The following is a 27684-nucleotide window of genomic DNA, read 5'->3' as shown; positions in this document are numbered from 1 at the left end:
TAAGGTTTCAGGGTCTTTAAAACTGCTGATTGTCTCACTAAAACGTTTCTGACTTCCTTCCCCGGAGGCACCCGACTGACCCACGTTCTGCAACAAGAGAAACAGCTCCTGGGACGTGGTCTGCTCTACTAGTAGGTTGGCTCTAAGAGGGTAAAGACCCCGGGAATGGCCCTCTGCAGATGATTTTAACTGGTCCTGTGTCAGTAACCGAGTGGTACCAATGGGCACGCCGTGAAGAGCATGCCTCCAAAAAGCTGGGAGAGGTGTTGACTGCAGCAGCTTTGTGCTGGTGAGTGCTTCCAGCTTCGTTCAGATGTGTGCTCGAGCCCTAGAGAAGCTGAGCATCTATGTTCAGTCTTTAAATAATAAAAGTCACCAGACTAATTAGTTGTGCAGACTGCATTTGTGCAGCAGGTTTCATCATCAGACCTTTGATGGCCATAGCGGAGCCTAAAATGCCCAACCCAGATGACCTCGGTGGTCCCTCTGCAGCCTGGCTTGGGAGAAGTGCCGTGGATTTTGCCATGCTCAGAGACCTCCTAATGCCAGCTGTGGGTCCTGTCACTGTCTCCACCACCATTATGAGGAGGAGAAAGCAAATGTTTCCTGGTCTCCAAGGGAAGAGCCTGTAGGGAACACCCTCACCGAGTGCTGTCAGAGCTGTTCGCAGCGCCCGTGTTCCTGACTGCACGCTGTTTAGGGGAGAAGCCAGCTGGGATTTTGGATTTGCTTTGTGTGAAGGATCCTAGCACATTTATATTGCTGCTTCTCTTTCTCTCGCTATCCTGGAACATCTCCAAATGCTGGAAGGATGTGAATAGTTGGTAGATGGAAGATGTTGGCACCTTCTGCTGTCCCCCTCCAGTGAAAAATGGCATTCTTCCCCTAAAATAACGAAGGTGACTGATGCTTTTTGCAGCACCACTAAGTACACCACTCATTCTTTCATAAAAGAAAAAATATATATATAAAAAAATTCACCCAAAATTTTCCTCAGGAAACCTGATGATATATCCAAAACCACAGGTGTTAATGCTCAAAGGTCGAACCAGATTTCATTAGGTGTGTTATTGTCTGGAAGCTATCAGCTGTCAGCCTGCTGGTATAAGAATAGATCAGTGCTTGAATGACAACTAATCTATAATGTGAAATATGTTATAGAATCTTTAATTTACATAGAGATGAAGCCTGCTTACAGGGAATGAAAATCAATAGTGGCTTTTATATCATCCTCTGGGCAGAATATTAAATCTGAAACTCTGTAATGTCTAAACTGCATCAAGAGATTACAAGCCAATAGTGCTAATAACATAAAAAGGATCAGTTTTGCCTTTCTTAATAAACTTGATAGGTCTGCAGTTTCCAGATGGGGTTTTTGTTCTTTCAGAACAATAAAAGGGTTGCAGACATTTCCATTTTATTAGCGTTTGAGGTTATGGCCAGAATCTTGCGATGCCAAGAGCCATATAACCACAGAAAAAAAAAAAAAGATGAACCCTGCAGTCTAGCCTGAATTTGAGGGATAATTGGCAGGCAGCTATGTTACCTGAACAGGAGGCCGGGCAATTTCATATTTAAAAGCCCACCCATGAGCAGAGAGATTTGCAATATTAATTTTTATGCTGCAAGGACACAAGGCAGGGAGTGGACTCTGAAACAAGTCATCTCAGCAAGCTCCGTGCTGTCAGTGCATGCGTACAGCATGCGGCGTGTCTCCCCACACAGCCTCCTTCTGGTCTGGATCTGTCCAGGGAGTAACCACAGCACCAGCCAGCACCGTGTCTGGGAAAGGAATTGCTCTGTCTTGGTTGCGTTGTTCATTCCTCCGGGCTGGCGAGAGCCCCATAACAACCTGCCTCCCCAGTTCTGTTCTCCAGGCTCTATTTCTCTACAATCTGCTTTGATCTTGAATAGAAGGGAAAGGTGACAACGAAAGAAAACATTTCCATCAGAACAATGTCTCTTTCCAAGAGCTTGTCACAACACGAAACACGATTAAAATTGACTGAACACCCACAGGAGGTACATAAAACTGCGTGCTGTGCAGTTTGTGGTGAGTCACGGGAGCAGCGCGCGGTGAACGTGGCACGCCAGCACATTGGCTGGGTCCCTGCACCCTGTTCTGCAAGTCTCAGCTGCGCTATTTCCCCTTTTTTCCCCCCCCCCATCAGCTGCTCTCCATCCTTCTGTATAATAAATGCAGTCATTAGTGCCACGAGGAACTTTATTTGGGCTCTTGACATCATTTTTTTCCTTGCCTGGTTTTAATCGGCTTTGCACAACTCAGGTCTGTCTGAAGTCTGATGGACTTAGGGAGATGCAAGAAGAAGCAGCAGGTGCCAGAGGACAGAAGAAGGTGGTGGGAGGAGAAAAGGTGTGTGGTGCGATGGGAGAAGTAGGGCCGGCTGCAGAGAGGGGATGGGGATGGTTGGGCAGGGGGCTGCAGCTGGGAATGGGTCTGGGGAGCTTGAAGGGCTGACACAAGGACTGCTGGTACCAAAGTGGAGATACCTGGTGCACACGGCAACCCAAAGGACAAGCATGAGCTGGAAAAAAGTAGGCAAAGTATGTGAGGGAAATGGGCAGAGGTGCCTGTGCCTCATAGGCAAATCATCGCCATGCCTTGGAGTGGCATCCAGAGCCCTCCTACTGCTGGGACAGGTCCTGGGGACCAGAGGCAAAGCCCCTTCTCCAGGTGTCAGTCCGGAGGGAAGGTGACCACAGGCGCCCTTGGGATGGCAGTGCTGGGTGTGGGATGACATTTTGGAAGGTTCTTCAGGCAGCCTGATTTAACAGCTTGAAAAATTACATTTTTTCAGAGTCCCTACAATGATTTGCAAGAGGATTACTCAAAATGATGACTTTGCTGGACTAAGGTTTTCCCTACAGAATCTCTTGGAGAATAGAAGTCAGTGTTGAGCCAGCTTGGTCCATAACCATCTGTAATGCAGCTTCTGCACGTCCAGCAGACACTTGCGCAGGCAGGCTACTTCTTCTGTTCTCCACTGTGGCATTTAAAGGCTGTATCTCCTTGGCATTCCTTGTTTCTCCATTTCTCATGCTGCTGTGGGGAAGTCCTTTGATTTCTTTGGTTGTGCCCTATCTAGGCAAATAAAAGAGGAAAGAAAGCTTCTGATACAGCAAATTCCATTAAACAGATTGATGTTTTAAAGAACAGGGAATGGATTCTGATACCTTTATTTTTCTTTTCTTTTTTGAAGATGCAGCCCATTTAATTAGTTATTGCAATGAATGATTTCTTTCAAGGCAATTTATTTCATTTTGCCCGCAGATAATTCTATTGAAGCGCCTAGAGTCTGAATTGTACAATTATCATATCATCCTATCTCTGCAGATATCCAGCCAAAACAAGTTCTGGGGCTGACATTTTAATTTGTATTTGCGTTTCAGCTCTGCCAGATGACTGCAGTTTCTTGAAGTGAACTAAACCAAAAAAAACCCAACAAACCTCCTGTGAACAGGTGACAAAAATGCAGCAAACAGACTTCTTTTCATCATTCTCTTCGCATTATCTTCCCAGCAAAGAAATCTTTCTTAGGATCTGACGCTGTCAGGAGTGCACTCACCTTGCTGCATTTTCATTAGCTTCTAGTGAATTTTTTTTTTTTTCCTAGGGTAATTTAGTGAATCTGTTTTCTCTGTTGAGAGAGGCTGCACAGTGCTGGGCACTGCATAAGCACTTGTACGCATGCCTACCATAAAACAAGTATTTGGAACATCCCCAGCAATGTGCTGCATGGCCCTTACCCACCAGTAGTTTTAATAATTCTGGTCAAAATTAAGAATGGACATGAAAACAGCCTTATGCACATCAAAACTTTTTTTTTTTCTTCTTTTTTTTCCAGGTATGTCAATTTCGGTAAAGTGTCACCTTTTCCTACAGCTGTTGCTTCATTTATAACCACTGAAAACTTGAAGTTTTGGTCATGAAAACATGTTGTAAGAACAGAAGTGAACAGACGTGAATTCAGTAGTAACCTGAAATGTTACAACATAGTCTGTACTATGACGGTAAAGACCTGAAATGCTCTTACCATCAACCAAAAAGCTAAATATTTCAGAAAAATCTGATTTGCTTCATATATGATGGAAGTGCTGGTAATCATCTTCATTTGAGAACCCAACAGCTGCTGTATTAATAACGTGCAGGTAAGGGGCATGGCACTGCAGAGCAGTCTCTAAATGCAGATGATTTGTTATGATGCTGCTGATGCAAATACTCAACAAAGCTTAAAAAAAAAAAAGTGACTGAGGCTATTTGATGTTGCAAGGTTTACGAATAGGACTGCAGTTGACATTGCCCTAAAGGACTGTTATGGTCAAAGGAGTTCTTCTGTCTTAATGACTGGCGTTTATAGGATGGATCCTTACACACATATGTAGTAATAGTTGATGTTTTTCTTAACTTTTGTCTTTTTCTACTGGCAAAACCTGATAAGAAAGAAGCATGGAAACAGAACTGCTGCACTAAGTGAAGAGGAGATGATTATTTAAGAGCCGCATCCTCTGGCAAGTGTTATTTCATGTGCACACACGGCTGTGAACAAAGGAGGCAGCCGGCACAACTGCTACCAAATTCTTACTGCTTTAGTCTGGAGAGGGGTTCAGGGATTTGGTTTGCTCAATGCGCGTGGACTGGACCCAGAGCAGCGATCACGGTGGGGAAGCAGAGGAGAGGACAGCTGAGCACTGAGCGTCCGCTCGTGCCAGAAAGCCAGCGTGCATCAGATCTGAGCCTCAGCCTCACACAGAGAAGCTAATAAGCTGAAGTAGTAGCTTGTGCGTTGCAAGAGCAAATATTGCTGCTGGTGAGTGGTGTCAGGAGGCAGAAACCACTGAATGCCCCCAGCTGTGCCGTATCTCATCAGGAGGGTGCGCCTCTGTGTGCCACCCGGTTATGGTCCTGGTCTGAGCTGGCCTTTGGTAGCCCAGGCCCGCATCTTTACAGGTGACATGTTCGGTATTTTTCCTTTTTTGTTAATTTTTAACCATCCTGTAGACTTCCTGGGTGTTCCTTCAGTTGTTGGCTCTGGCTGTGCCACAGCTGCTGCCACCATCACTCAGCTTGGTTCTCCGTGCTGCACGCTTGTGGTAGATGGGGTGCACCAAGGCCTGAGACTCACCTCTGAAACTCAAACTACCAGTGGAGTGAAAGCCAAGCAAAGAAGGGAGCCTTCTAATTAGGTGTAATGACAGGGAGGCCAGACAGCATGTGTGACGAGGAGGTTGGAGCTTTGGTGAGTTCGTGTGGCTGGGGGCAGCCAGCAGACCTAGCAGGTCCAGGATTGAACGGCAAGGTGCAAAACCTTGTACGCTGGTTTTGCGTGTGTTTTTGTACACGTCAAGTCAGGAAAGAATGTTTTCTTGAAGGTGAAGTCTGGCATGGCTTGTAGCCCATACTCTCCCCATGACAAGGCTTGTGCCCACGCTGAGCTGCTGAAGAGATGAAGCTCTCCAGCAGACCTTGTCCTGCCACAGGCCAGCTGCTGGGGGTGGGAGCAGGGCAACTTCTGCGGTGTTTCAAGGTGGGCGAATGTGTAATTTGTGAGTCAGCGCTTGGGGTCTCCAATGACTGACTGCAAATCAACCGAGAAAATGTGTTCTTCTCAGGCTGATGGAAACAGCAGCTGCTGCATGAGCAGGTCTTGGCTGGGTGGGATGGTGGTGGGCCTGCGGTGAGCAGCCCGGGTGGCTTACGGGGGGATCTCCATTGGGTGTTTTTGAGTGTGAAAATGTAGAAGAATGCATGTAAAACATAAGTCAGAAGAAATTGTTGCAGGCCCAAAGCTTTCAAAGACATTTTTCAACAGGACAAAACCCTAAAATCAGATGCAAAAGTAGTTTGTGAACAGGGCTCCCAGCAAGGGTTTTACACAGTCACCTGGGGCACTGAAAAGCAGGCTGCTCCTTCACTCACTTGGGCGTTTTTGTGCACTGTCAAACTGGAGCAGGGGGGAATTTCTATAAACTGTGGGCTCACGTTATTTTATTATTTCAGCATTATATTTAAAGATAAAATGCCAGAGGTGCTGGAGATCACATGGAAAATAGTATTAGGGAACATATAATAGTTTAGCAAAACACTGGCTGCCATAGAATTTTTTTTTCACAAACATCAGTACTTGTTCATCAGTACTAGCAGGAGCGGGATTTTAGTTGGTGGTGCTTTTGTTTTTCTTGTCTTTTTCCCCCTCTGCCCTCAGTGTTTCTGAGGATGCCATTTTGGTAGTGCTGGAGATGGAAAGCCACACTTCATCCAGAAATTGTACACGCTTCTCCCTGTGCCTCTGTCCCAGAAGGACAGGGCACCTTTAACTCAATTACGTGTACTCCGACCTTTTCCAGTCTGGCACTGTGAATAAGAAAGCCAGATGTTAAAGAAGTTATGGGTCAGTCTGAACCAAATAGACTGATACCCCTAAATGATTTCAAGTGGACTAATAAATCATGGTTGATTGATAATTTTAAAAAATTCGCATTACCTATAGGTTATCTACAGTTCTAAGGCGAGGACCAGGGTATGTTGTGCCAAGTGTCCTGCAGACACAGCATCTCGCATTGACTGATTTAGATGATCTGGCCCTGAGGACTTCAAGTATGCCTACGGGTTGGGCTGGAGCTGAATGGCTGTGAGCCACTTGGTTTCTCAAAGGATACACTTTTAATGGTATCTTTCTACCTGTTCTGGTCCATCTGCTGGGGAGACAGTCAAGTGTTAACTTATTTTTGAAAATACCACTTCTGCCTCTGATAGGGCATAAACACATCATAGGACAAGGGAGACCTCGGTGTAATTTGAAATAGTTTTATTTCCAATGCTCGTGCCCCATGGGAAATCTTTCTGTAATACCCCAGTTCAAAGTTTTAAAACGTTTGTTACCTTTTATGTGTACTCAGTATTACAAATAATGGGGGAAATACTTGCGATTTCAAATGGCATCCTGTGAAAAGTGAAACAAATGGCTAGATACCCATCCTTTCCCCGCCCTCTCCCAAAATTTACCCAGTGAAGTCATTTGTGACTGTTTAAGGCAGCTGATTCCAAGAGGTTGGAGAAAAAGTTCCAGTATTCAACCTGTGGAGGCCATTTTATAGGCTCTTTTTATTTTACACCCATTTATTCCTGTACTGAGCCCCATGGCTGAGGCCATCCCATCAGCAGCTACAGGAACCCCCATTTCCTGGGGACTGTCACCCGATGCTCACCTACCCGTGTGTTGCAGTGGACCTACAGGGCTTCTGCTTCCATCCACGAGCTCATCTTACATCATTTTCCGATTGATTCATGGGCTTCTCAGACCTCCAAGTTTCTCCAGATGTTACTTCTAATATGCTATACTCATGCCACTTTTTAGCTTTCCTTGACCCTGCCCCTGACCAGGTATAAGGAAAAAATAAATAAAATCACACACCTCCCATATGGCTGTGTGTTTCTAAAATGAACGCTTGACACAAAAAGGCAGCACAATGTGATGTTGATTTGATCAGCCTGATCAGAATTCGGGTGTTATAAACACTTTGTAAGATAACGCACAGAGATCTATACATTTCACAGAAATGCAAAAGCCTCCCCTCAGCTCCTCTCTGCTGCTAAACTTGATATTGTACACTGGGAAGGTGTTGTCTTGGGTGGCTGGCACCTAGGGGACTGTGCCCCCTCTCACCCCCTGTACGCCCTCCCTCCAGCTGGACGCACAGGCAGCAAGCTCAGATCCTTCCCCCAGGCTGGTCCGGGCTGGCTGCCACCCCGCTGGCACCCCATCGTCCCAGCTCACAGGCACCTCAAATGTCATCGCCGTACCTCGCAAGCTACCTTGACCTCTGCTGCTCCTGATGGAGAACCAGAGGGAAAGCAGAGCCGGAGGTTGTTTCCTGAAGCCTTTTACAGCGTTCACCAAAGAGAGGACAGGCTCTCAAATTATACGTGGCTCATTACCCCCTTTATTTCTGAAACACCACATCCTAGAAGTCTAGCCATGATGATGTGCACGCTTGGGTACAGTCCTGCTCTTCTACTTACTTGCTCTGTGAACAGCAGTGAAATTGCTCTGAGCCACATCCAGCCTGAGATCAAGCTTCTGGTTTTACCATCAGCAGCAAACCCGTAAGCTCTCCTGGGCAGGATTTTGTTTCTAGTTCTGATTCACACAGTTAGCTGCTGCGACCCAGGGGCAGGCACAGGGCTCTACACAGATGCTAGGTGGTTTTTAGGTGGAGTTTTAAGGTTTGGTTTTGACTCAGAAAACTGTAAATGGCCTGTGACCTTTCTGCAGGAAACATCAGCTCTGCTGCAGCTGAACCAGTTGATGCTGGTTCCAAAACACCTCTTGGGCTGTCTTCACCAGGAACAAAATGAAGCCATTCTTCATCTGTTAGCAAGCACCAGGCAAAACCCTACTGGACATGAGGCTTTCTGTAATTTTCTGCAAGTTAAGGGGTCAGGTAAGCCATATGCTTCTTACAGGCTGTAACCTGATGCACCAGCTACCAGTTGCTGTGTCTCCAGTTGGATTTTCACTGGTTGTGTCTGGAGGCACATCCACAGCACACGACAGAAGGTGGTGCCAGGAAACCAAAGCCCCACAGAACCCATGAGGCATCTTCCCCACAGCCTGTCGCTGGAAGCCCTCCATGTTACTGGCTCTTTTTCACACTGACATGAGCTTCTGCCTCACCAGAAGGTTGACACCAGCCTGTAAGCTCAACGTGGTAACTTTGAGTCGTCAAGTTTTCATACAACTATCTTTTGCAGGAGTGGAAATTGTTCAACACTTTTAAAAAGATGTTAAACTCACTGTGCTATTTCTCTTAGGCATTCATCCCACAAACGCAGAGCTAGTCTTACCTGCCACCTTCTCACAGCAAGCACTGGGGCAGGCGAGCAGGAAGAGCAGTAGGTATTTATATTTCCTGTGTGCTTGACACGACCTCTTTCTGTTCGTGTTGCCATCTGCCGTGAAGTGCTTTACACGTGTTTGCCAAAGCTTCTTGATCTTTAAAAAACAACACTTTATCATAAATGGCCTGAATTATTCCGCACACGGCCTTACCTTTCCATGTATGCTGACATCCTTCGAGGTACTTTGCTGCTGTTCAGGATTTTTCCTGCTGGTTTCCACTGTGGGGATCAGCGCCCCGCTGACTTTTATCTCAGAACAGCTTTCCAGAAGGAAGTGCTCTCCACAGCGATATAATATCAGGGAAGCTTCACCTACTGCCGCAGCACAGCTCTGTCGGATGTTAAATATGGAATCCACAGATATTTTGACACACGGAAAAGACCTGCGCTTGGGGAAGTCCTTTATCATACGATTAAGCTGTCATTTAAACGGTGTAAAAAATAACTTCTAAGCAGAGGAAAAAGCAACAGTCATTTTGCAAATCACTGCTGAAGGTGAGATGATTGAAAGGGAAAGAGTGCAGCATTTTGTTCTGTTTTTAACTTGACTAAAATAAAGTGTCGCATCGCTTTGTACAGCAGAGGAAAAGATGGAGATTCCGCTGCTCAGATCTCTGGAGACAGATGTGTACTGTAATGAGTGCTCATTAAAACAGAATAATAGAATCAAGCACAAGCAGAAAAATGCTAAACAGAATAGGGGAAACTACTGTGCTCTGATGAATGCTTTGTCTCATCTCTGGAGAGGAATACAGCATTCCCTGGTAAGAGAAATTAAGTGTAAAATGCAAAGAAGACACTGAGTTCACACGAGCTGGAGATCAAACAGCTGCTGTGGCTCCGCTGTGTCCATGGGACAAGCCAGCTTTAGGACACGTGCCCATCTACCCGGGTGGCTTTTCCCTCTAGGAGATGCACCACAGGAGCTTGAGCACTGAATATACCCCAGACAGGCCAGCGGCTATTCCTGCACCTGCTCACTAGTTGATATCACACGGCAAAGATCAGCCCCTCTGCCCAGGACCTGTTCCAGCAGTAATCAGCACCTTGGGACCACTCTCTGGGCTCCTCATCTGCTAGCAGAAAAGACCGAATTTAGCAAATGCACGGAGGGGTGCTGGGCCAGCCCAAGCTATCCTGTGAAAAATGTGGTGGCCTTAGCCAGGAGCAGCTGTTGGCAAGGGTGACTGTATTTTGGTAACGCTGTGGCTGGACTGAAGGCAGACTTAGAGTGGCTGGAAAGAGCCTGATGAATGAAACGGACTGAGCGCTAAGGAGTCATGACATTTTTCTGTGACTTCTTCCTAAAAGGAAAAAAAAAAACAACAAAACAAACCACAAAACCAGCCTCAGCACCCCAGGGACTGAAAATACGTTGCTTAATTAAAACTAAAAAACAATCATCAACCACCACAACAAAAAACATCTGCTTTATTACTTCTCACTGAAAGCTGGCTGAAGGGATTGGGAAGCCAGCACTGACAATAAATCCTGGAGTCCATTTCAGCAAGAAACCAGGCTGCGGAAGCAGCCAAAGCATCAAGGGAGAGATGAGCTGCTGCTGCTGCGTGGCCCTGGCGCGGCGTAGCACATGCTACCTTGCCAAGCAGTGAACTCAACTGCATCTGCAGAGAAAACCGAGGCAGTGGTGGGCCTGAAGGGTGTGCAGACCTGTTCCTCCTCTCCAGCAGCCTTTCCTGCCCCTTGGTCGGTGGGAGCTTGCCCTTGTTCCCCTCTCAAGAGCAGAGAGTCCAGGGAGAGCAGGCAGGAGAGCAGGAAGGGCTCTCCTACCCTAACTTGCCAAATCCTCTGCATCTTTCTGCATCCCCCCTGCTGTCAGATGAATGATTAGGAGTGTGATGATCCTTGTCCTGGAAATCATAAGAGGACGCTTTTGAGCTTGACAGCTCAAAATGATGATGATGGCAAACTTACTGCATCTTAAAAACATACTTATTTGGGCTCTCCGACAAGCATCATTTAGACCTCATACATCATGATAAAAAAATACAGATGAAACCAGTTCTACCATGCCTCTGATGTGAAAGTCAGTGTCCTGGTACAGTAAAATCACTTTTGTTAGATAAAGGATGATCCCCTGAGTTGAAAGGCAATCTTTACAATTAGCACAAAATAAAGGAATGAAACACTTTGGCAGGTATGAAAGAATAAAAGCCCAGTAAAATTAGGAAGCTGAGGATGCTCAGGTCAGAGCTGACCTGTGTGTAATAACCAAGTGTTGGTTGTTACATGCTCTACAGCACTGGGTTTGCTCCACTCACATCCCAGGTCAGAGGAATGCAAAAAGTAACAAATCCAGGAAGAATTTACGAGGACCATATTTTCAATAAAAAACAAGGGGCGGGGCGAGGGCTGCTGTCTTTAAAAGCAATTCTAGAAAGAAACTTAGATCTATATAATACAATCCTGGATCCTTTCAAAATACCTTTAAAAGGTATATACGAGTTGGAGGTTTTTTTTAAGCCTGAGTATCTGCAAATGGAATTGTCTTTGTCATTTATACCAGATCAATGCTATTTCTATGCAATTTTCAGTGATGAGGGTAAAATACCCATTAACTGCACGGGCCCTGCACTTTGAATAGACATCAAAGATTCTGGCTATGCGACAGTGGTGAGGTTGTAGACGCTCTCTGGTCTCCTGCCATTCATAACAATTTAGTGAGATAATTTAGTAAGATAATTGACAGTTCAGTAAGAAGGGAAGATACGCTCTACTTAGTTCAAATGTCCACCTAACCCAGCAACTCGTCTCTGATGTGACCTACAGGCACTTCCGAGAAGGATGTAAGAAGAGGTACAGGCATCTGCAATGCTGCAGCTGAGTCTCCTTGACCCAAAGGCTAACAGTGGGCTGTAGTCTTTCATCTCCCCTACCGAACCCATTGGAACTTTATTTTGCTCACTACAGCACGGCAATTATTTGATGTGCCTGATAGATAGCTTTCAATTATTTTATCCCTGTAAATATGCTGTTTACTATTGGCCACAGAAGTTTTCTGTTGCTTATCCATTACTAAAAGTTCATCTGTTTCCCTCTGCTTAATTGCAGACAGCTGACAAAAGTATCTGCTATCCAACCGGAGTGCACAAAATGCTATCCATTTGGAAAGGGGGCACAAAGTCGTGGCTACTGGGTGGTCTAAGCATTGCCAATGCCTTCAGTTCCCGGTTAATCCAAAACCCTCTTAATAACACTCTGTTTCCTTAGCCTGTGATGCTGCTGGATCACTTTGTGAGGAGGAGGACGTTATCTGTAAAAATGCAGCCAGGATATCCACCAGTTCTGTAATACCATGAATACTTCCACCATTTTAATAGGGATCCCTTTACAGGTCTGGCTGAGCACCATTAAGATTTGGCAGCTTTATACTATTTGATTTATTGATTTGGTCAGCCACTTTGCCCTCCTAATGACATTTCCATTTCAGACTGCTAGGAAGCCGCTAGGATGATGCCAGTGCTGTCAGGTTTGGAAGAGGCACCAACGCACTGATGCCAAGACGGATCCATCCATCCCTGCTGCTCCCCTGCCAGCCAGGGCAAACACGCTGCTCGTTCCTGGCCCTCCTGACTGCAGAGACAAGTTAAACGCATGTGTTGTGGTCAGAACAAGTTGGGTTTGTTGTCCTGCTTTAAGATACTGACAAAGCACAGGGCTGCCCAAAGAGACCCTCAGACAGCCCTGGCGATGTGATGTGATTTTTTTTTGTCCTTTTTCCTGCTTCGCCATCTTTTCCACCACTCCTTTGTCTCACCCCATTCTCCACCCCAGCTTCCTCCCAGACAGCCTGACCCTAATTACCTTTTTCCCATTGGATCCTGTTTTGATACATCTATATGCCTATTATTATTTTGGTATTGTTACCTAGGTAATCTTGGCTTTCTACAGTACTACTACTGAGGTGGTCACTGAGGTAGTGCTGTGCTGTGAGGCTCCAGTACCAAAAAGTCCCCCGCACTGCCCTTGAATCACCTGCAAAGCCTGGCTGCTTCCTGTGGAACTTCCCTCTAACAACACAGGAAATCCAGCCCTCCTCTGCCATGTTACCTAACCTTCCTACACCTTTATCCGTCATGTTGAGCAACTTCTTGTGTCTCAGCCAGTGTTTCTTCTCACATGCCATTCATTTAGCTAAACCTCAAGTCAGGCCTCAGCAATGGCGCAACCATTTTCGTGCCACCCCAGCAGATGACTCCTCAGCCTCTTCCCTCTACAAAGAAAGTATCCAGTATGTGGATTCCTAAATCCCTTTAAAAAACAAAACAAAACAAAACAAAACACCACAAAACAACAATGCAAATAATTCATTTTACTTTCCTCCATAGCTTTTTCGTGACCGCCCTTACTGTATCCACAGATTGTCTGGGCAAGCTTCCTGCTTGTGACAGTTTTTATCAGAGGTTTCTTTATGCTTTGGCAGGCTGCTCTTCAAAGTCTTTTAGGATTTGCCTTATTATGGCTATCCATTTAACGAGTCAGAGGTCTCCATTTTGCATATTTTGTTTCTAACAGCCTTCTTAACCTCTCATCTAATCTCACACTCTTTTTGATGTCCTTTCAATCTTTTTTTGAGAGGAAAAATACATTTATTTTGTATACCTTATTGGGGATCTTGGAAGAATCTCTGAGCTGCCTGCCAGCAATTCAACATTTTAGCTGCTCCTTTAGTTGGAAGTAGAATTCATCTTTACAGCATTACCTCTCCTAATGTTAAACCTCATTGAAATATTATGGCTTCTCTTCTCTTACAAGGGTGCTGAGTTTGAATAAACAGTCATTATTACAGAGCATTTGTTTGATACTTGCATGTTGAATCTCAGCCTTTTCCTTCTTCCTGTTGTCTCTGTCAGCAACGAGAGAGAAAATGTGCAAAGCAGGACAAAATTTTCACGAACTGAGCTTTTACCCTTACGGAATACATTTGACGTCAATGGGTGTGCTACCTCCACTCTACTGTATATAGATTTTCGTATCTATTGGAACATGCTTTATGACATGTCATGGCTTTTCTGTTAGGTAAAACATTTCTTTCTCCTCCTTTTTTTCCCCACTGATTTTTATTCAACTTCCAGTTTAGCAGACCGAATGGCTGGTAGATCCTAAGGGTCTCTATTGTGTACTTACGGTTCATGTTAAGTTAAAACCATTTGTTAAATACATCCTGATTACCATCTTGTTGTAGTATTTTTGGCTGTACTTTAACTGCAGAAAGACAACTTCGGCATGACCCTATTTGTCCCCTGCTCCACTCCATCATACTGATTTCTTCCTCTCTAGAGAAAGCAGTTAGTGCCCGTGTGTGATGTGAGGTGGAGAGGACAGCTTTGTCTGGTAGAAGTGAACATCACCAGAGTCTTCTCCAGATGTGGAGGCAGAGGAGAGCGCTGAGGTGCAGCACTGCAGCCCTGCCTCGTACAAGGGAAGCAGCCTCACTCCATCACTTACCTGGTTATTTGCCAACCGCTAGGCAGGTTCAGAAGCCATGTTTTCATTGACTACGATAAGGACTAGTCAGCTTTAAAGTTAGAGATGTAGCTCTTTCCATCAATTCATGCGCCTGGAAAACAAGTTAGGTATTCAAGAAAATAATTCAGATCACTTGTATATATAAATTTAATTTGGAAAATGAGACAGTTCACCATTTTCTTTTGGCGTGTCTGTAAGAGTCAGAGTGGAAACACAGAAGTCTGATCACATATCTGACTCGCAGTTACTTAACAGGAAGATCAGGACCAAATTTAACTAAAAAGAGAAGGAATCCAAGTTAACAATTTCTTTCTACTCTTTTCCCAGTTAATGATCACTAATCAAACTTAGTATTTAAGTACTGACATCCATTTAGCAAGATTCACTGCAGATCCTTTTGCACATGGCAGCTGATTTTTTTTTCACCAAAATTGAGCATACACAATGAAAATAAATGGCAGTGGACTAGAAAAGAAGTGCAGTAGAAGTAAATTAATTTGGATAAAAAAAGGTAGACTTAGAAGGACACTCTGGCTTTCATTTACAAGTCTACATTCAAGAATTCCTGTTAGCTATTCTTTCAGACTTTTTGTAGCAAACCATAGCGCCTGGTATTTCCTTCTGCGGTGTTAGTGGAATTACAGAAGTTCAGCTGATATTTACACATCTGAATTTAATCCCCCAAGTTTAGTTATTAGCTACTGCCATCTTTTGCTCTAGAACATATTTAATTTTTATATTTTTTAGCAAGAACACTGTTTTGTTATTTGAAATAGAATGTGAAATTCAATGACATAGACAACCATTCTTTTCTTATAAAGGAAAATTTATTTATAGTTACATATACCACATATAAAATTAACATTTAATTGAAACATGTAATTGTTTCAATCATTTATGACTAAACACTTACAATGTTGACTACAAAACTGTACAGTTTATTAACCGATTCTTACAGCATAGTGCAATTGTAACATTTTATAAACAAAATAATTTGTGCCTTTTTTAAATAAAGTGCATTAAATGACTATCTTGTATACAACAAGAAGCTCTGTAGTTGCAATCCAAAGCTTTAATCCTAAGGGAAACTGAGGCAAAGATGTTTCGCTTCCCTTTAAAATTACTTGATATACTGGCAAGCTATGGTTCAAACTTCAACCACAGTTAAATGAAAAGACCTAAACAGTATAAGAAATAACCACAGGCCCCTATTTACGAAACCAGTAATTGGTTCTCAGACAAAAAGCACAACATGCAGAATTCAAATTACTGGTTTAAAGCCGCTTGGCTCCTAATGGGATGTGGGGAGTGCAACCTATCACCGTGCAGCTGCTTTTGCTAAAGCTTGCGGAATTCCATACGGAACCACACTGCAGTCAGTAGTATCAGAAGTTCACGTGCACTGCACAGTGTTTCCTAGGAACAGCTCTCTCTGAAAAATTCATGGATGAGCATGGTAAACCAGAGGTTATTTTTAATTGCATTTGGCAACAGAAAGGAAGTAGGGGTCTAGTTAGTATGTCTAGAAAATTATGAGCGCTTCTACCAGCCCAGGGTATTCTAAATTTCATGGCCTGGAGTTAAATACTGAGTTTTAAAGCTTTTTTTTTTTTTTCAGAGGCACAGTTATAACATTTTATTCTACGAGATTTCTTTTTATTTGTAAACACATTTACAATCAACTTTTGTAGGTTTTGGCTGTGACAATGAAGCTGAGACCAAAGCACAACGTGACTGTAGATTTTAGCCTTGGAGTAAAAAGATGTACGCATAGAAATTGGATAGATGGCTGACGTGGCTACTTCTAGAAATAATGACAAAAGAAGGGTGCCCACCTCCTAGAAGAGCCCATATTCTCCTCCTCGCTATATGCATGGGGCTGCTATCAGCTCCAATGGAAAACACATTTGAGCACAGGCAAGCAGCCCTAGGGATTGCACGAATATTTTGCTGTATACGTAACCCATTTACCTGCCTCTTCAGCTGCAATACCCATTCCGCATTTTTGAAGCTGTTTCCAAACTCTGGAAAAGCACATCTTGCTCCTGTACACTCCTATACTTGTGGGATCAGCCTGAGTTCAGGAGCAGACTAACACACGTTCAGCCCCTCTGCTCTGGGACAGCTGCTGAGTAACAATCTGCATGCTGGAGCACGCTAATTCCCAACAGTGAGCTACTCCCCTCCTCGCAGGTAAGGGCAGCCTCCGCTTCCAGAGAGTGGCAAATGCAAAAGAAAAGAGGTGGAATGTGGTTGAAATGTCACTGAAGAAGGCTAATTTATATCTTGTCTTCAGAAAGGTCTCTGCTGAGAGCAGAGCTTGCCTCCAAAACCAGCCTGTGATTAGCACTGCTAGAAATCCTCACCCCGTGCTCTTTTCTTGTGGGCCCCCTGGGGCAGAGGCACCATGAGGTGGACTGAGCATTGCTCGCGTATGGAGGGAGGACGTTGTTAGAGAGGAACCAACGAGCAGCAAAGCAAAAGCCCATGGATGGAACACAACTCCCTGAGCTCCACAGGACACAAAGGGACATGAGTATCTCTTTTCAGAGGGCAGCTCATGCTGTTTTCATTTGTACACTACAAAATACCCCTTCCCTGAAAGCAGAGGGAGCTGAATTCCCTATTATTTTGGTGGGTTTCATCTTAGCAAATGCTGCAGTAAGAGGAAACTTCTGTGAGGACCAAAAGTAACCAATGCATTAAGAGCTCCACACCTTGGCTCCAGCTCTTATGGATCCTATGAGCAGAGGCTTGGAGAGCTGGGGCTGCTCAGCCTGGAGAAGGCTGAGGGGGATCTCATCCATGTCCCTAAATCCCTGAAGGGAGGGTGCAGAGAGGACGGAGCCAGGCTCTGCTCAGCGGTGCCCAGTGCCAGGACAGGAGGCCATGGGCACAGCCGGGCACCCAGGAGGCTCCCTCTGAGCACCAGGCAGCACTTCTGTGCTGGGCGGGTGCCGGAGCCCTGGCACAGGCTGCCCAGAGAGGCTGTGGGGTCTCCTCCTTGGGGATCTCCAGAAGCCGCCTGGACGTGGGCCTGGGCAGCCTGCTCTGGGTGTCCCTGCTTGGGCAGGGGTGGGAACAGGGGCCTCCAGGGGGCCCTGACAGCCTCAGCCCTTCTGTGGTCGTGTAGTGCCTTTCCTGGAATGCCCCTGTGAAAAATGTGTATTTGGTGTATCCTTTAAAAATAAATGTGTAAGAATTTTTAGTTACTGCAATGTCCCGCAGGTTAGCATCAGTCGGTGCAAAATGTGCACCTGTGCCATGTGATGGGGTGGCATGTTAGACTCTTGATCTGTGCTGTTTCCAAAGCATCTGTGAAAGACAGAGGGATTAAAAACAGGAAACAGGGGTAAGCAGGAACATCTAACTGCTCTACAGGCTCATGCTAGTGGTAAATATCCCTCTTGTATTCTGTCCCAGATGCGGCCACACAGAACATACCTGCAGTCCCAAAGCCTGCAGTGGGACATGTCCAAATTAAAGACACAAGAATTCACACACAACCACACAGGCTGGCAGGGCCCCCTGGAGGCCCCTGTTCCCACCCCTGCCCAAGCAGGGACACCCAGAGCAGGCTGCCCAGGACCACGTCCAGGCGGCTTCTGGAGATCCCCAAGGAGGAGACCCCACAGCCTCTCTGGGCAGCCTGTGCCAGGGCTCCGGCACCCGCCCAGCACAGAAGTGCTGCCTGGTGTTATTTAACAAACAAACACCACCACAAACCTAGTTTGTTGGAGTCTGTTCCTTAAAAGTGGAAGGCCCCTCCATTTTCTAAGGTAGATCTTTGTAGCACAGAGTCTTCAGCACATGCAGTTAGCATTGACTTGGTTTTTCCTCGAAAACCAGGACCAGGTCTGGGCTCAGACATCACAGGACATCATATGTTTGGGATCAAATGGTTTGAGGAAAAAAAAAATTCACCATTATAAAGAAAATGGTAACCGTTCAGTCACTTTTTTTTCCCCTGAAAGTGAATCAGGAACATTTCCAGGGTAAAGCAAATGCTCAAAGGTATCCAATGAGATAAAGTGCTGCTGATATATTTGAGAGAGTTACAACAAACCGTAAAATTATGGGGTTAACAAACATTCTCTAAATGTTCTCAGTTAAGAAATCTATTTGTGAAGCTTGCACAGAGCTAAGAATTTATTTCAATGCTTTTGTTTATTTGTTTTAAAAGGGTCTTCTGCATAGAAATCTATTAAAACTGTCCCATACAAGATTCTACCTAAGAATGCAGCGCCATGCTTATGGGAGAAAACAAGAGGCAGGTTCTTGAAACAAAAAGGACTGTGCCAGACATCTTACTGCTGGGGAAAAAAAAAAAAAGAGTAACCCTGTGGCCATCAGTTGGATTACTCTACACTACCAATTTGACGAAGCCCTTAAATGTGCAGCAAATGTCTCTAAGTACTCCAGGCACAGAAAAGTCTCCCCTCAACCTGGGGGGAAACCCCTAATACTGTCTTGTCCAGTTAAGTACTCAGCTCATCAGCAAGGATTTGTAAAAATTGCCTTTATATATGCAGAATGCAAAATAAAAGGTCTGAGGAGGCGAGGAAAACTCCCTCAAAAGGCAACTCAAGGAATTTGGGCTGGCAAGTTTAATTGACCTTTGTTTTCAAAATATGAGATTTACTCTCAACCCATTTGCAAAACCTCCCCTGGAAACTCTTCCCGTATCCTTCCAATGGCACAGAATTACTCTGCATCACAGCAGCGAGGCACCAGTTAATCGTAATACGGTTTCATCTAACCTACATTCAGAACTCTTCCAGAAGAGGTCTGTATAGCAGTGAAATATGCAACTGTTTCTTCTTTTTGTCTGGCTTGCAAGACCCACAATGATTTTGTGACTAAACCTCAGCACAGACATTTTTAGTGCAAAGGCACATTGTTTTCGAAGAAACAGGGACTGTGAAGTTATGGGCCCAGCTGGTCCTCAGAAAAAAAAAAGGAATATATAATGACTTACTGTGAGATAACCAGCTCTTGGCTCTAGTATTTTCAATATTTATCCACAAAAATCCTTTGGTTTCGAGTGGAACCATGACAGACTGCAATAGTCCAAATAAAACACACGAGGTTGTGTTTTCAAGGGAGGAACACCTCACTTGTGATTGCATTTCCTCCCTTCTGTCCTCTGGACGCCATCCAACAGCAACAGCGCCGGCCTCGAGGACATGGGGACTGCTGCCCTGTGCCCCACAACAGCGGCAGCTCCAGGGCATCATTCAGGTGCTCCGTGCGCGCCATGGGAGGCTCAAAATGCACAGCTCAAAATAACCCTCTCACAGGGGATGCCTTCATTCAAGCATCCTTCCCATCCGAGCTCAAGCACCAAGCTCTTGGCTGATTCCCCAGGCCATAAAGACTTGCTTCCCCTCATCTGTCATTATCTACTTAACGTGAAAGCAGACATCCTTGAGGTACACCCAGATCTGTGCCCATTAAAAGGATCTGCAAATTCTTGGTCTCAAGAAGCCTTTCAAGATTGCTGGGCATCCCATCATTCTTTTACTGAGCAACAGGGGGACATGAGCATGCCTCCGTTATCTCCCCTGCACTATTTTTAACTTAGTACATATAAAGCACGACCCTTCCTTTTGTTTGTCCTCTTTATAGGCAGAGATTGAGAGGTCTTACTGTCACTGCATTGCACATCTCTGGACTACCACTAAGCCAAACTAAATGCGGCACTGAAAGAGAGGATAAACCACTGTTTTATGTAACAGCATTCAAAAAATGTAAAAAAAATCAGAAAATTCAAATACTATTTAAAATTGTGTTTCCCAATTACAGTAACGCACTTATCTGCAGCAGCCTCTTACTTTTAAGCACCAAATTTCACATGCTTTTGGGTAACCCTGCTGCCTAGTATCAGTCAAGTTACAGGGCTTCTTCCTACATGCAAGGACCCGCTCTATTAGGACTTAATTTACAGCGTGCAGTAAGTTATCTGAAAATTCTGTGTTTCAAAGCTTATCACTGAAGTTATCAAACTCTCTTCCTAAGGTGGCTTCTTGCGTATTATTAAACAGATGTTCTGTAGTTGCAAAGAGTCCTGACTGCAAGTAGCTGTTTGCTGCTGTTGGTAAATGCGTAAAGGACAGATTCCTTCCTGCATTTAATGTATACGCTGGAGCAGCCACGTGTTCTGCTCCAAAAGGCAGCCATGTAAAACATCAAGATGATTCTCAGACCTTCTCCCAAACAGATGTGATAAAACTGCATGTAGATATTTAACGTTAACCTTAATTAATCCTTTTACAAGTCCGGCTGAACTCCCCATCCCGCCCCCAGAAGTACACCACTGACACCACCTCCAGGACAGCCGGCCAGCAGCACTTTTTTTTACATGTTCTTCCATTCCTGCCACGCAGGATCTGTGTTCAGTGGGAGTGCACCTGATACAGACTTCTCGCAGCAGTATGACTCAAGGAAACGCTGTGCACCTATTTCTGGTGCTATCTCTATACACCTAGGACTCGATCTGTCTGCGCTGGTGTGCAGATATCCTGTCTCTGTACCCTCTCACAACAGAGCTGTTCTGTCAAACTGCTTTGTACTGGAACCACGGTAGTCCCCTGATTTTTGCTGCAAAAGCTTGTACACTGACTTGAGGGCACTTGGGATTTTCAAGACATTTGCCCGAGTTAGTTTCTGTTTGAAGGACAGAGAACCATTCAGTACCCCAGAGGTGGCTGAAAAGCTGGCGTTTCTTAAATAGTGACCACTCTGCCCAACTCAAGATTCCTTTCTCTATTGTACATAGAGAAGCAGACCATACATACTTTCTCTGCATCAAAGTCAGGGCCAGCATTTTGAAAAAAAGGTTCTGAACGTTACAGAACACCTAATTTAAATGGACTGAGCGTGCAGTTATGTGTTAGGGGCCTCATTTTTAATGATGCTGTTTTATCCCAACACTCACTCATACTGCAGGTCACTCAGAGCTTTTGAGAAATGAATCCACAGCTATCTTATTTTTAAAAGCTACGTGACCCCTAAGAAAATGAGGCAACAGAACAGGAACTCTTTGGGGATGAAACAGTGGCTGGCCTTAGCCAAGGCTCACTGCTGACCATGGCGGGGCTTCAGTGACTCCAGGATATTTCGAGACTGGCCAAGGAATGCAAAGGATGGATGCAATCACTTGTATCGCGGAGCACCCGTGCTAGGAAGACACAGCGACTGCAGCAGGCTTTTCAGCTCGCTTCCAAATATCCCAGGTATTGGTAGGGGGGTTCTTCTCTGGTATCATAACCTGGTTCTTTTAAAAACCAAGCTGGCTCCAGAACGGGCTAGCACCAGTTATCACATCCATCTTGATGGGCATCTCGGATTTGGGTATTCTCAGTATAAGTAACAACCAGAAATGCTGAACGCAATTAATTTATCGAGAGACCGCTGTAGAACTAAATGCCCAACGCTGAGAAGAGTAAAAATCCCCACTGCAGTACATTGCTCTCTCTAACAAACAGCATGAATTCAGGATTCAAAACCTAAGGTAAACAGTTATTGCTGAGTAATCCTATCCAATAACTCTGTGACACAAGCCAACCAGAAATAATGTTCCACATCAGCCCTATAGCAACTGCTTAACAAAGGAAGACTTCTGCTTAAAGTCCTTATGCAAATTACTATTTTTTTTGCCTAAAGGAGTATATTGCTTCCTTTCTATTGCTCTGAGTTTACTCAGCTGTTTATAGTACCTGCAACATGGAGGATTTTATTGCTGTTATATTAAAAACATTTTTCTCTTATTGCTGAAATTCTTACTGTTAGGAGAAACGGTTAAAAAAAGACAACTAAAATAAACCTTTCCCTAAGCTTTGAGGTTGAACGGGTGACAAAAAATGACTACAGTAAATTTTGCCCATCAAGATATGAGCCTGTTATTTAACTTAAGGTCAAGTACGCCAATAAATTGAAATGAACTTTAAATCTTTAAACTGAGTTACTCATTCATTAAAAAAATCTTTTGTCACTATGATTAAGATACTTCACTGCACATAGCATTGTGAATTCAACAACGGCCGTACGCAGAGGTGCTGTTCAGTGGGGCCATAAAATGACAGATTCCTGCATGCCGCCCGGATTTCTGCCAGTTTCAGAAGGACTGTGGATGGATACTGGCGCCTCACCATAAAGAGGTGAGGCCTATGTGTTCTGAGGTAAGAGCAGTGAGATGTTTACCTCCACAGCGTCTGAAACGCCCGAAAGGCAGCTGCTTTTCGTCTCGTGGAAGTGAGGTAGGTGGCTTTGTACCCACAGCTCAGCCTCTCCTCCCAGTAATTCACTCACAGGGGCGTTATCCAGCATCCCCCCAGTACTGCAAACCATGCTAAAGCTTAGTCTGGCAGCGGTGGGCAAATCGACGTCACTGACTTCCAGGATTTTCCAACCTATGCTGCACAGTTGCAATTTAAGAACATTTCTGAAGAGCCAACATCCTCAGTGGTCACAGCAGTAGCTCGGGAGGCAAAACCCTGCTTCTCACCTGTTTGCGGTGAAAGGCAAAACACTCGCTACTCACCAAATGAGGGCAAATCCCATCCCTACGAGCCAGTCGTGTGTGACTTCTATAATTAATCCTGCTCTCCTCTGTTTGACTCAGACTGCTCCTCAGGAGAGGAGCTTCCAATTACAAATCTCTCTGCTCTGGCACACGGATAAGGTCTGCTGCCCCGGCACTCTAGAGAGCCTCTGCGGACTTGGGCAGCCTGTGGAATGAGGAAGATGACAAGGACATTGGGTGAACCAGCATGAAAGAGGGGATGATGTTATTCTCTCCGTGCTTTTTCTGCCTTGCCTACCACCCAGGTAGAAGAGAGAAGAACACTAGTGCCTGCGAGGTGATCCGAGATGAGAACAGGTCTGCATAAGCAGCAGAATGGTTGCCCTCAGGACTGAATTATGGTCACAGTTGTAGCTGCTCATCCTCATAACACTGCTCGGCAATTTGATACAGGTGAACAATTGCAAAAAGAATAAGAAAAAACAAAAAGAGGGGGCTAGACTTTGTACAACTTCAACACACCTCATTTGTTATTTTAAAAAGTGCCACTCTACATTATTCAGCCTCTCTACATTATTCAGTTCATGACTTTTGCTGCCATTTATTCCCAGTACTTTGCATACTTGCAAAACTGCACGCATACAGAGCATGGATATTTATGAAGTGATTATTTCTTATACAAAAATCCGTAACAAAATAGGGACTTGGCAACGACTAGAGTTTCATTAGCATTCGGAAACAGATAAAGAACACCAATATCCTACGCGGAGTAGGGGCCACAGTCTAACTGTGCTGAGCATCTGTAAATTGCAGCGAAGCCAAGGGAGCTGCGCGCTCACAGCTCTACTAGACCATGCCATGCAATTATTAAACTAATCAGATTACAAAGTAAGAGCCAAATATCATGAAGGTTGAATCAAGTAGATAATGGAATTTGAACCCAGCATTGCAACTTAAATTAGTTATTGCTCATAAAACCTCTACAGAGCCTCATTTACAGACAATTCATTCACATTTGAGATTCAGCTTTGTGTATAGCATATGATCCTAACATCACAGAAACTTTGCCACGAAAAGCTACAGTCACCCAAACATCCATGTGAAAAGGACAGATTCCATTTGGAAAAATCCAGACCAGCAACACAGTTGTCTCTACAATCTATACTATACAGGCATATTTTTTTCATTGAACTGTAAATATTGCTATTTTTACACTTGAGATTTTTTTTTTAAACTGTAACGGAAGATACTGAAGCAACAACACAGTATACTGACTTCGACATTCAAGGGAGTGTAACCTCCTACTGATGCCAGGGCATGGCCACAGCGAGCTCCCATGAACGCCAGTGGAAGTGGTGCCACGGGCTCCCATGCACTGACAGTAGTGTACGCCTTAAATTTCATGAAGAAATTGCCCAGGAAGGTTTCCTCTCTGACAATCACGTCTTCGAATTAGAAAACAACATTTTATTCCTATTGCATTCTAATGTGGCTTCAGTAAAAGGTTAGAAGCAGTTTTAAATTTAACCATGAGAGGAAGCTTTTTAGACCAGAACTATCGTCCTATAACGAAGTGAACTGACATGCATACAGTGCGCAGAATCACAATCTGTAATGGATGAAACTGCCAGAGAAGGAGAAAACGTCGTTTCATGTTGCAGTTCTGGTTGCATACAATTACGGACCAGATATGCTCTGAGAATTTATAAACTTCTGTATTATAAATTATAGCAGAAGAGCAAAACCAAGTGTAGTAAGTGCAGATGGTTTTGACTTGATAACAAACTTAGGGGGAACCATTTCATGCAGAAATGAACTAAATACATGTTGCAAGTAATTTGTAGGTTATTTTATTTGATATTTCCTTATAAAAAGGCAAACTTGTCTGAGAAACTTGGAAGTGTTGCCTCTATTACAAATGCACAGCTGAAAGAGGCCATATTGTTTCATCAATTTTGAAACTCCCCACTGAATTCTTTTAAAATTAATAATATAATGAGCTCTGATGCCCCACATCTAAGAGAAAACAGATGCCTGGCTTTTGAATTGGAAGACAAAGCATATCTTCTGTTTCAACATCCAGCCAGAACTCAGTAAAGGCCAGGTAACTCTTTAAAAATAACGATCAAGCTAATTCATGCTGAGACATAAAATAAAAGCCATACAAATACTTCCTCACTTAGAGCAAATCTGCTGCACTGAGATTATTATAATACATACCATATAAACCAGTACAATTGGCCATTATTTTGAAGAGTATTCTGATGATATACATTTGGGTTTGTGGTAACAGGACACGTGTTTTCTTTTTTTTTTCTCCTGCTTTAGTAATAAAAAATGAGGGGAAAAAAATACCCTGACAACGGACTGTAACATGCAGTATGGCTGAACTCAATCACATAAACAATTTCAGGTGAGGTATGCTGTTTCAATCTACTTTTAATTAGCAAACTTAATGTAAAATTATGGCAAACGTGGCAAAGTCTGGGTTATATATTCATAACAAAAGACCCTGAGCAACATTATAAATCTGTAAGAACACTGATTATTTTGATTTTGGAAATCTCTCTTAAACCGCTTGATTCATTTTGGTCTCTGGGGTTTGCTGTTTACAAAGAGGTCAGCACATTCTGTGGTTTTTATACGAACCCATCACACACCGTTTAATGAATGCATCTAAACCAAAGACAGTGTCGCAAGAATGTCTGGACAGTAACGCGTTAAGCAGCGTGCTCCTAGCTGCCAGTCAGACATCACTGGGCGATCTTGCTCTCTGGGACAGGTTGGAAGGAATACAGCCACAACAGATGAGCCAAAGCGCTTTCTGGATCTCCTGGTTTCTAAAAGCATATATTACAGGATTGATGATGGAATTGTAGGTAGCTGGCAGGAGGGTGGCATAGGTGTATATAGAAGGATAGGTGTAATCTGCTATTAGAGAATAGAGTGTAAAAGGCATCCAGCAAGCAGCAAAAGTCCCCAAAATAATGGCCAAAGTAGACACTCCTTTTCGGGTGGTCACATAGTGGGAAGTGGCCAGGAAATGGTGTTGCAAGGCAATCTGATGGGCATGGCGCATCACGATTTTACAGATCTGAATGTAGAGCTGCAGCATGAGGGCAAACATAAGCAAGAAAGAGACCGAAAGGACAGCTGCGTTATTTTTAGTGAGCGGTCTGATAACACTGCAGGTGGATTCATCTCTGAGGCAGTTCCAGCCCATTACAGGCAGCAGTCCAATACAGATAGATGCTCCCCAGAGCAATATAAGCATGACATAGGTAAAAGTGACAGTCCTCTCTGAATTGTAAGTCAAAGCGTAATACAGGGAGAGGTAACGATCAACAGTAATAGCCAGCAAGCTGCCGACAGATGCTGAGAAAGAGGCAACAATCAGTCCAATCGTAACCAGTTTCGTAGCTTCTGATTGCAGCAGGTATGCAAAAACGAAATTGATGATCAGTCCAATTCCCGCTAAGAGATCTGCGAGCGCCAGGCTGCCTATCAGGAGGAACATGGGGGCGCGGAGACTGGGGTTATGGAAAATGATAAGGACCACAATGGCATTTTCGCAGGAGATGAGGGTCCCTGAAGTGCACAAGACAATGTCCCAGGGGTTTACCAAGAGCTCTGGCTCTGGGTCTACGACAGGAACCAGGGAGGAGCCTGCAGCTGAGGCATTCTCGGTAGAGCTGGCTTCTACATGGTCCTGAGGCAGCCAGCTCAAATTAACCTTCAGATCTTCATTCATTTTAACCCCTGTCTTCTTCAACGGAAAGACATTTTTTTTAATGTTCAGACACACAGCACTGGAGACAGCACCCCGAGAGCATGCAACGCCCAAGAGACGGCGACACCAACCTAACGTGCGGGCAGGCACTTGTTACGTAAATGTGACAATTAAAAATAAATGAGAAAAGAGGGAGAAAACACTGAAAACCGCCCGAGATTATCTGCCAAGGGACCGACACCCTGAGGGATCCTCAGGGTAATTCCCTTCACCTGCAGAGGGAAACAGGCACAGGACAGCGCGCTGAGAGCCCATAAAAGGGTTTAGAAAAAAACAACACACAGATTTAAGGAACAAAAACACACAATCAAACCCCAAACGCTGCAGCCAGACGGTGTAAACCCGTTATTCAGCAGCCTGAGCGGCGGCTGTACGCCCGACCCCGGGGGTGGGGGGGCTCCTTCACCGACCCCCCTGTGAGGAGAACCCCGCCCGGGGATGAAGGGGGGGGGGGGGTTGGTATTTATCCTCAGAAAACTCACAAAAAACTCCGCGCAGGTACCGAAGGGGCACGGCTCTGACACCACCACGGCCCCCCCTCCCCACACAGCCCGGCGCCGGTCACCTGCGTTTTCCCGGAGGAGGAGGAGAAGGAGGAGGAGGAGGAGCAGAAGACGAGGGTCGCCAGCGGCGCCCGGCCGCGCTCACACGGCTCAGGCGCAGGGGGCCGAGGGAGGGCGCAGGTGCGCGCGCGCCCCCCCCAACCCCCCCCCAAAGCCTTGCGCGAGCGCGCAACGGTTTTCGGAGGGGAGGGGGGGGGGAGCTCGACTCGTGCGCGCGCGCCTGCGCAGGTGCTTCCCGCCGCGTGCGCGCGCGCCTGTGTGGGGATGGGAGGGGGGCGGGCGGTGCTGAGGGGGCGCCGCGCCCCCACCGCCCCCTCAGCGGCGTCCGCGCGTTCGTGTAATTACAGAATCGCTAGGGTTGGGAAAGCCCTCCAAAATCATCTGGTCCGACCATCCC

The 27684-nt window shown here is 45.0% G+C and overlaps 1 protein-coding gene across 12 annotated transcripts; it reads right to left on the bottom strand.

The window, feature by feature from the left end:
- Window positions 1-127: 127 nt before the first annotated feature.
- GPR12 (G protein-coupled receptor 12) lies at window positions 128-27425 on the bottom strand. Of its 12 annotated transcripts, none has more exons than XR_014578394.1 (3): window positions 27290-27386; window positions 7232-14501; window positions 128-3103 (listed from the first exon to the last, which is right to left on the bottom strand). XR_014578394.1 is itself a non-coding variant. In XM_083820916.1 (2 exons), exon 2 carries the CDS (start codon window positions 26683-26685, stop codon window positions 25681-25683), a length of 1005 nt encoding a protein of 334 aa, XP_083677042.1. In that variant the 5' UTR covers window positions 26686-26936; window positions 27290-27425; the 3' UTR covers window positions 19336-25680. The 12 variants fall into 12 exon arrangements, 8 of the variants coding, with proteins under 8 accessions (XP_083677042.1, XP_083677046.1, XP_083677044.1 ...); XR_014578395.1 differs by lacking the exon at window positions 128-3103 and having other exon boundaries at window positions 4427-7394; window positions 9072-14501; XR_014578396.1 differs by lacking the exon at window positions 128-3103 and having other exon boundaries at window positions 4427-13787; window positions 14390-14501.
- Window positions 27426-27684: the final 259 nt, after the last annotated feature.

This window comes from Anser anser, assembly GCF_964211835.1.
Source record: "Anser anser genome assembly, chromosome: 1".
NCBI classification, from domain to species: Eukaryota; Metazoa; Chordata; class Aves; order Anseriformes; family Anatidae; genus Anser; species Anser anser.
The sequence above is the reverse complement of the archived record's forward strand: the minus strand, read 5'-3'. Positions and strand labels throughout refer to the sequence as shown.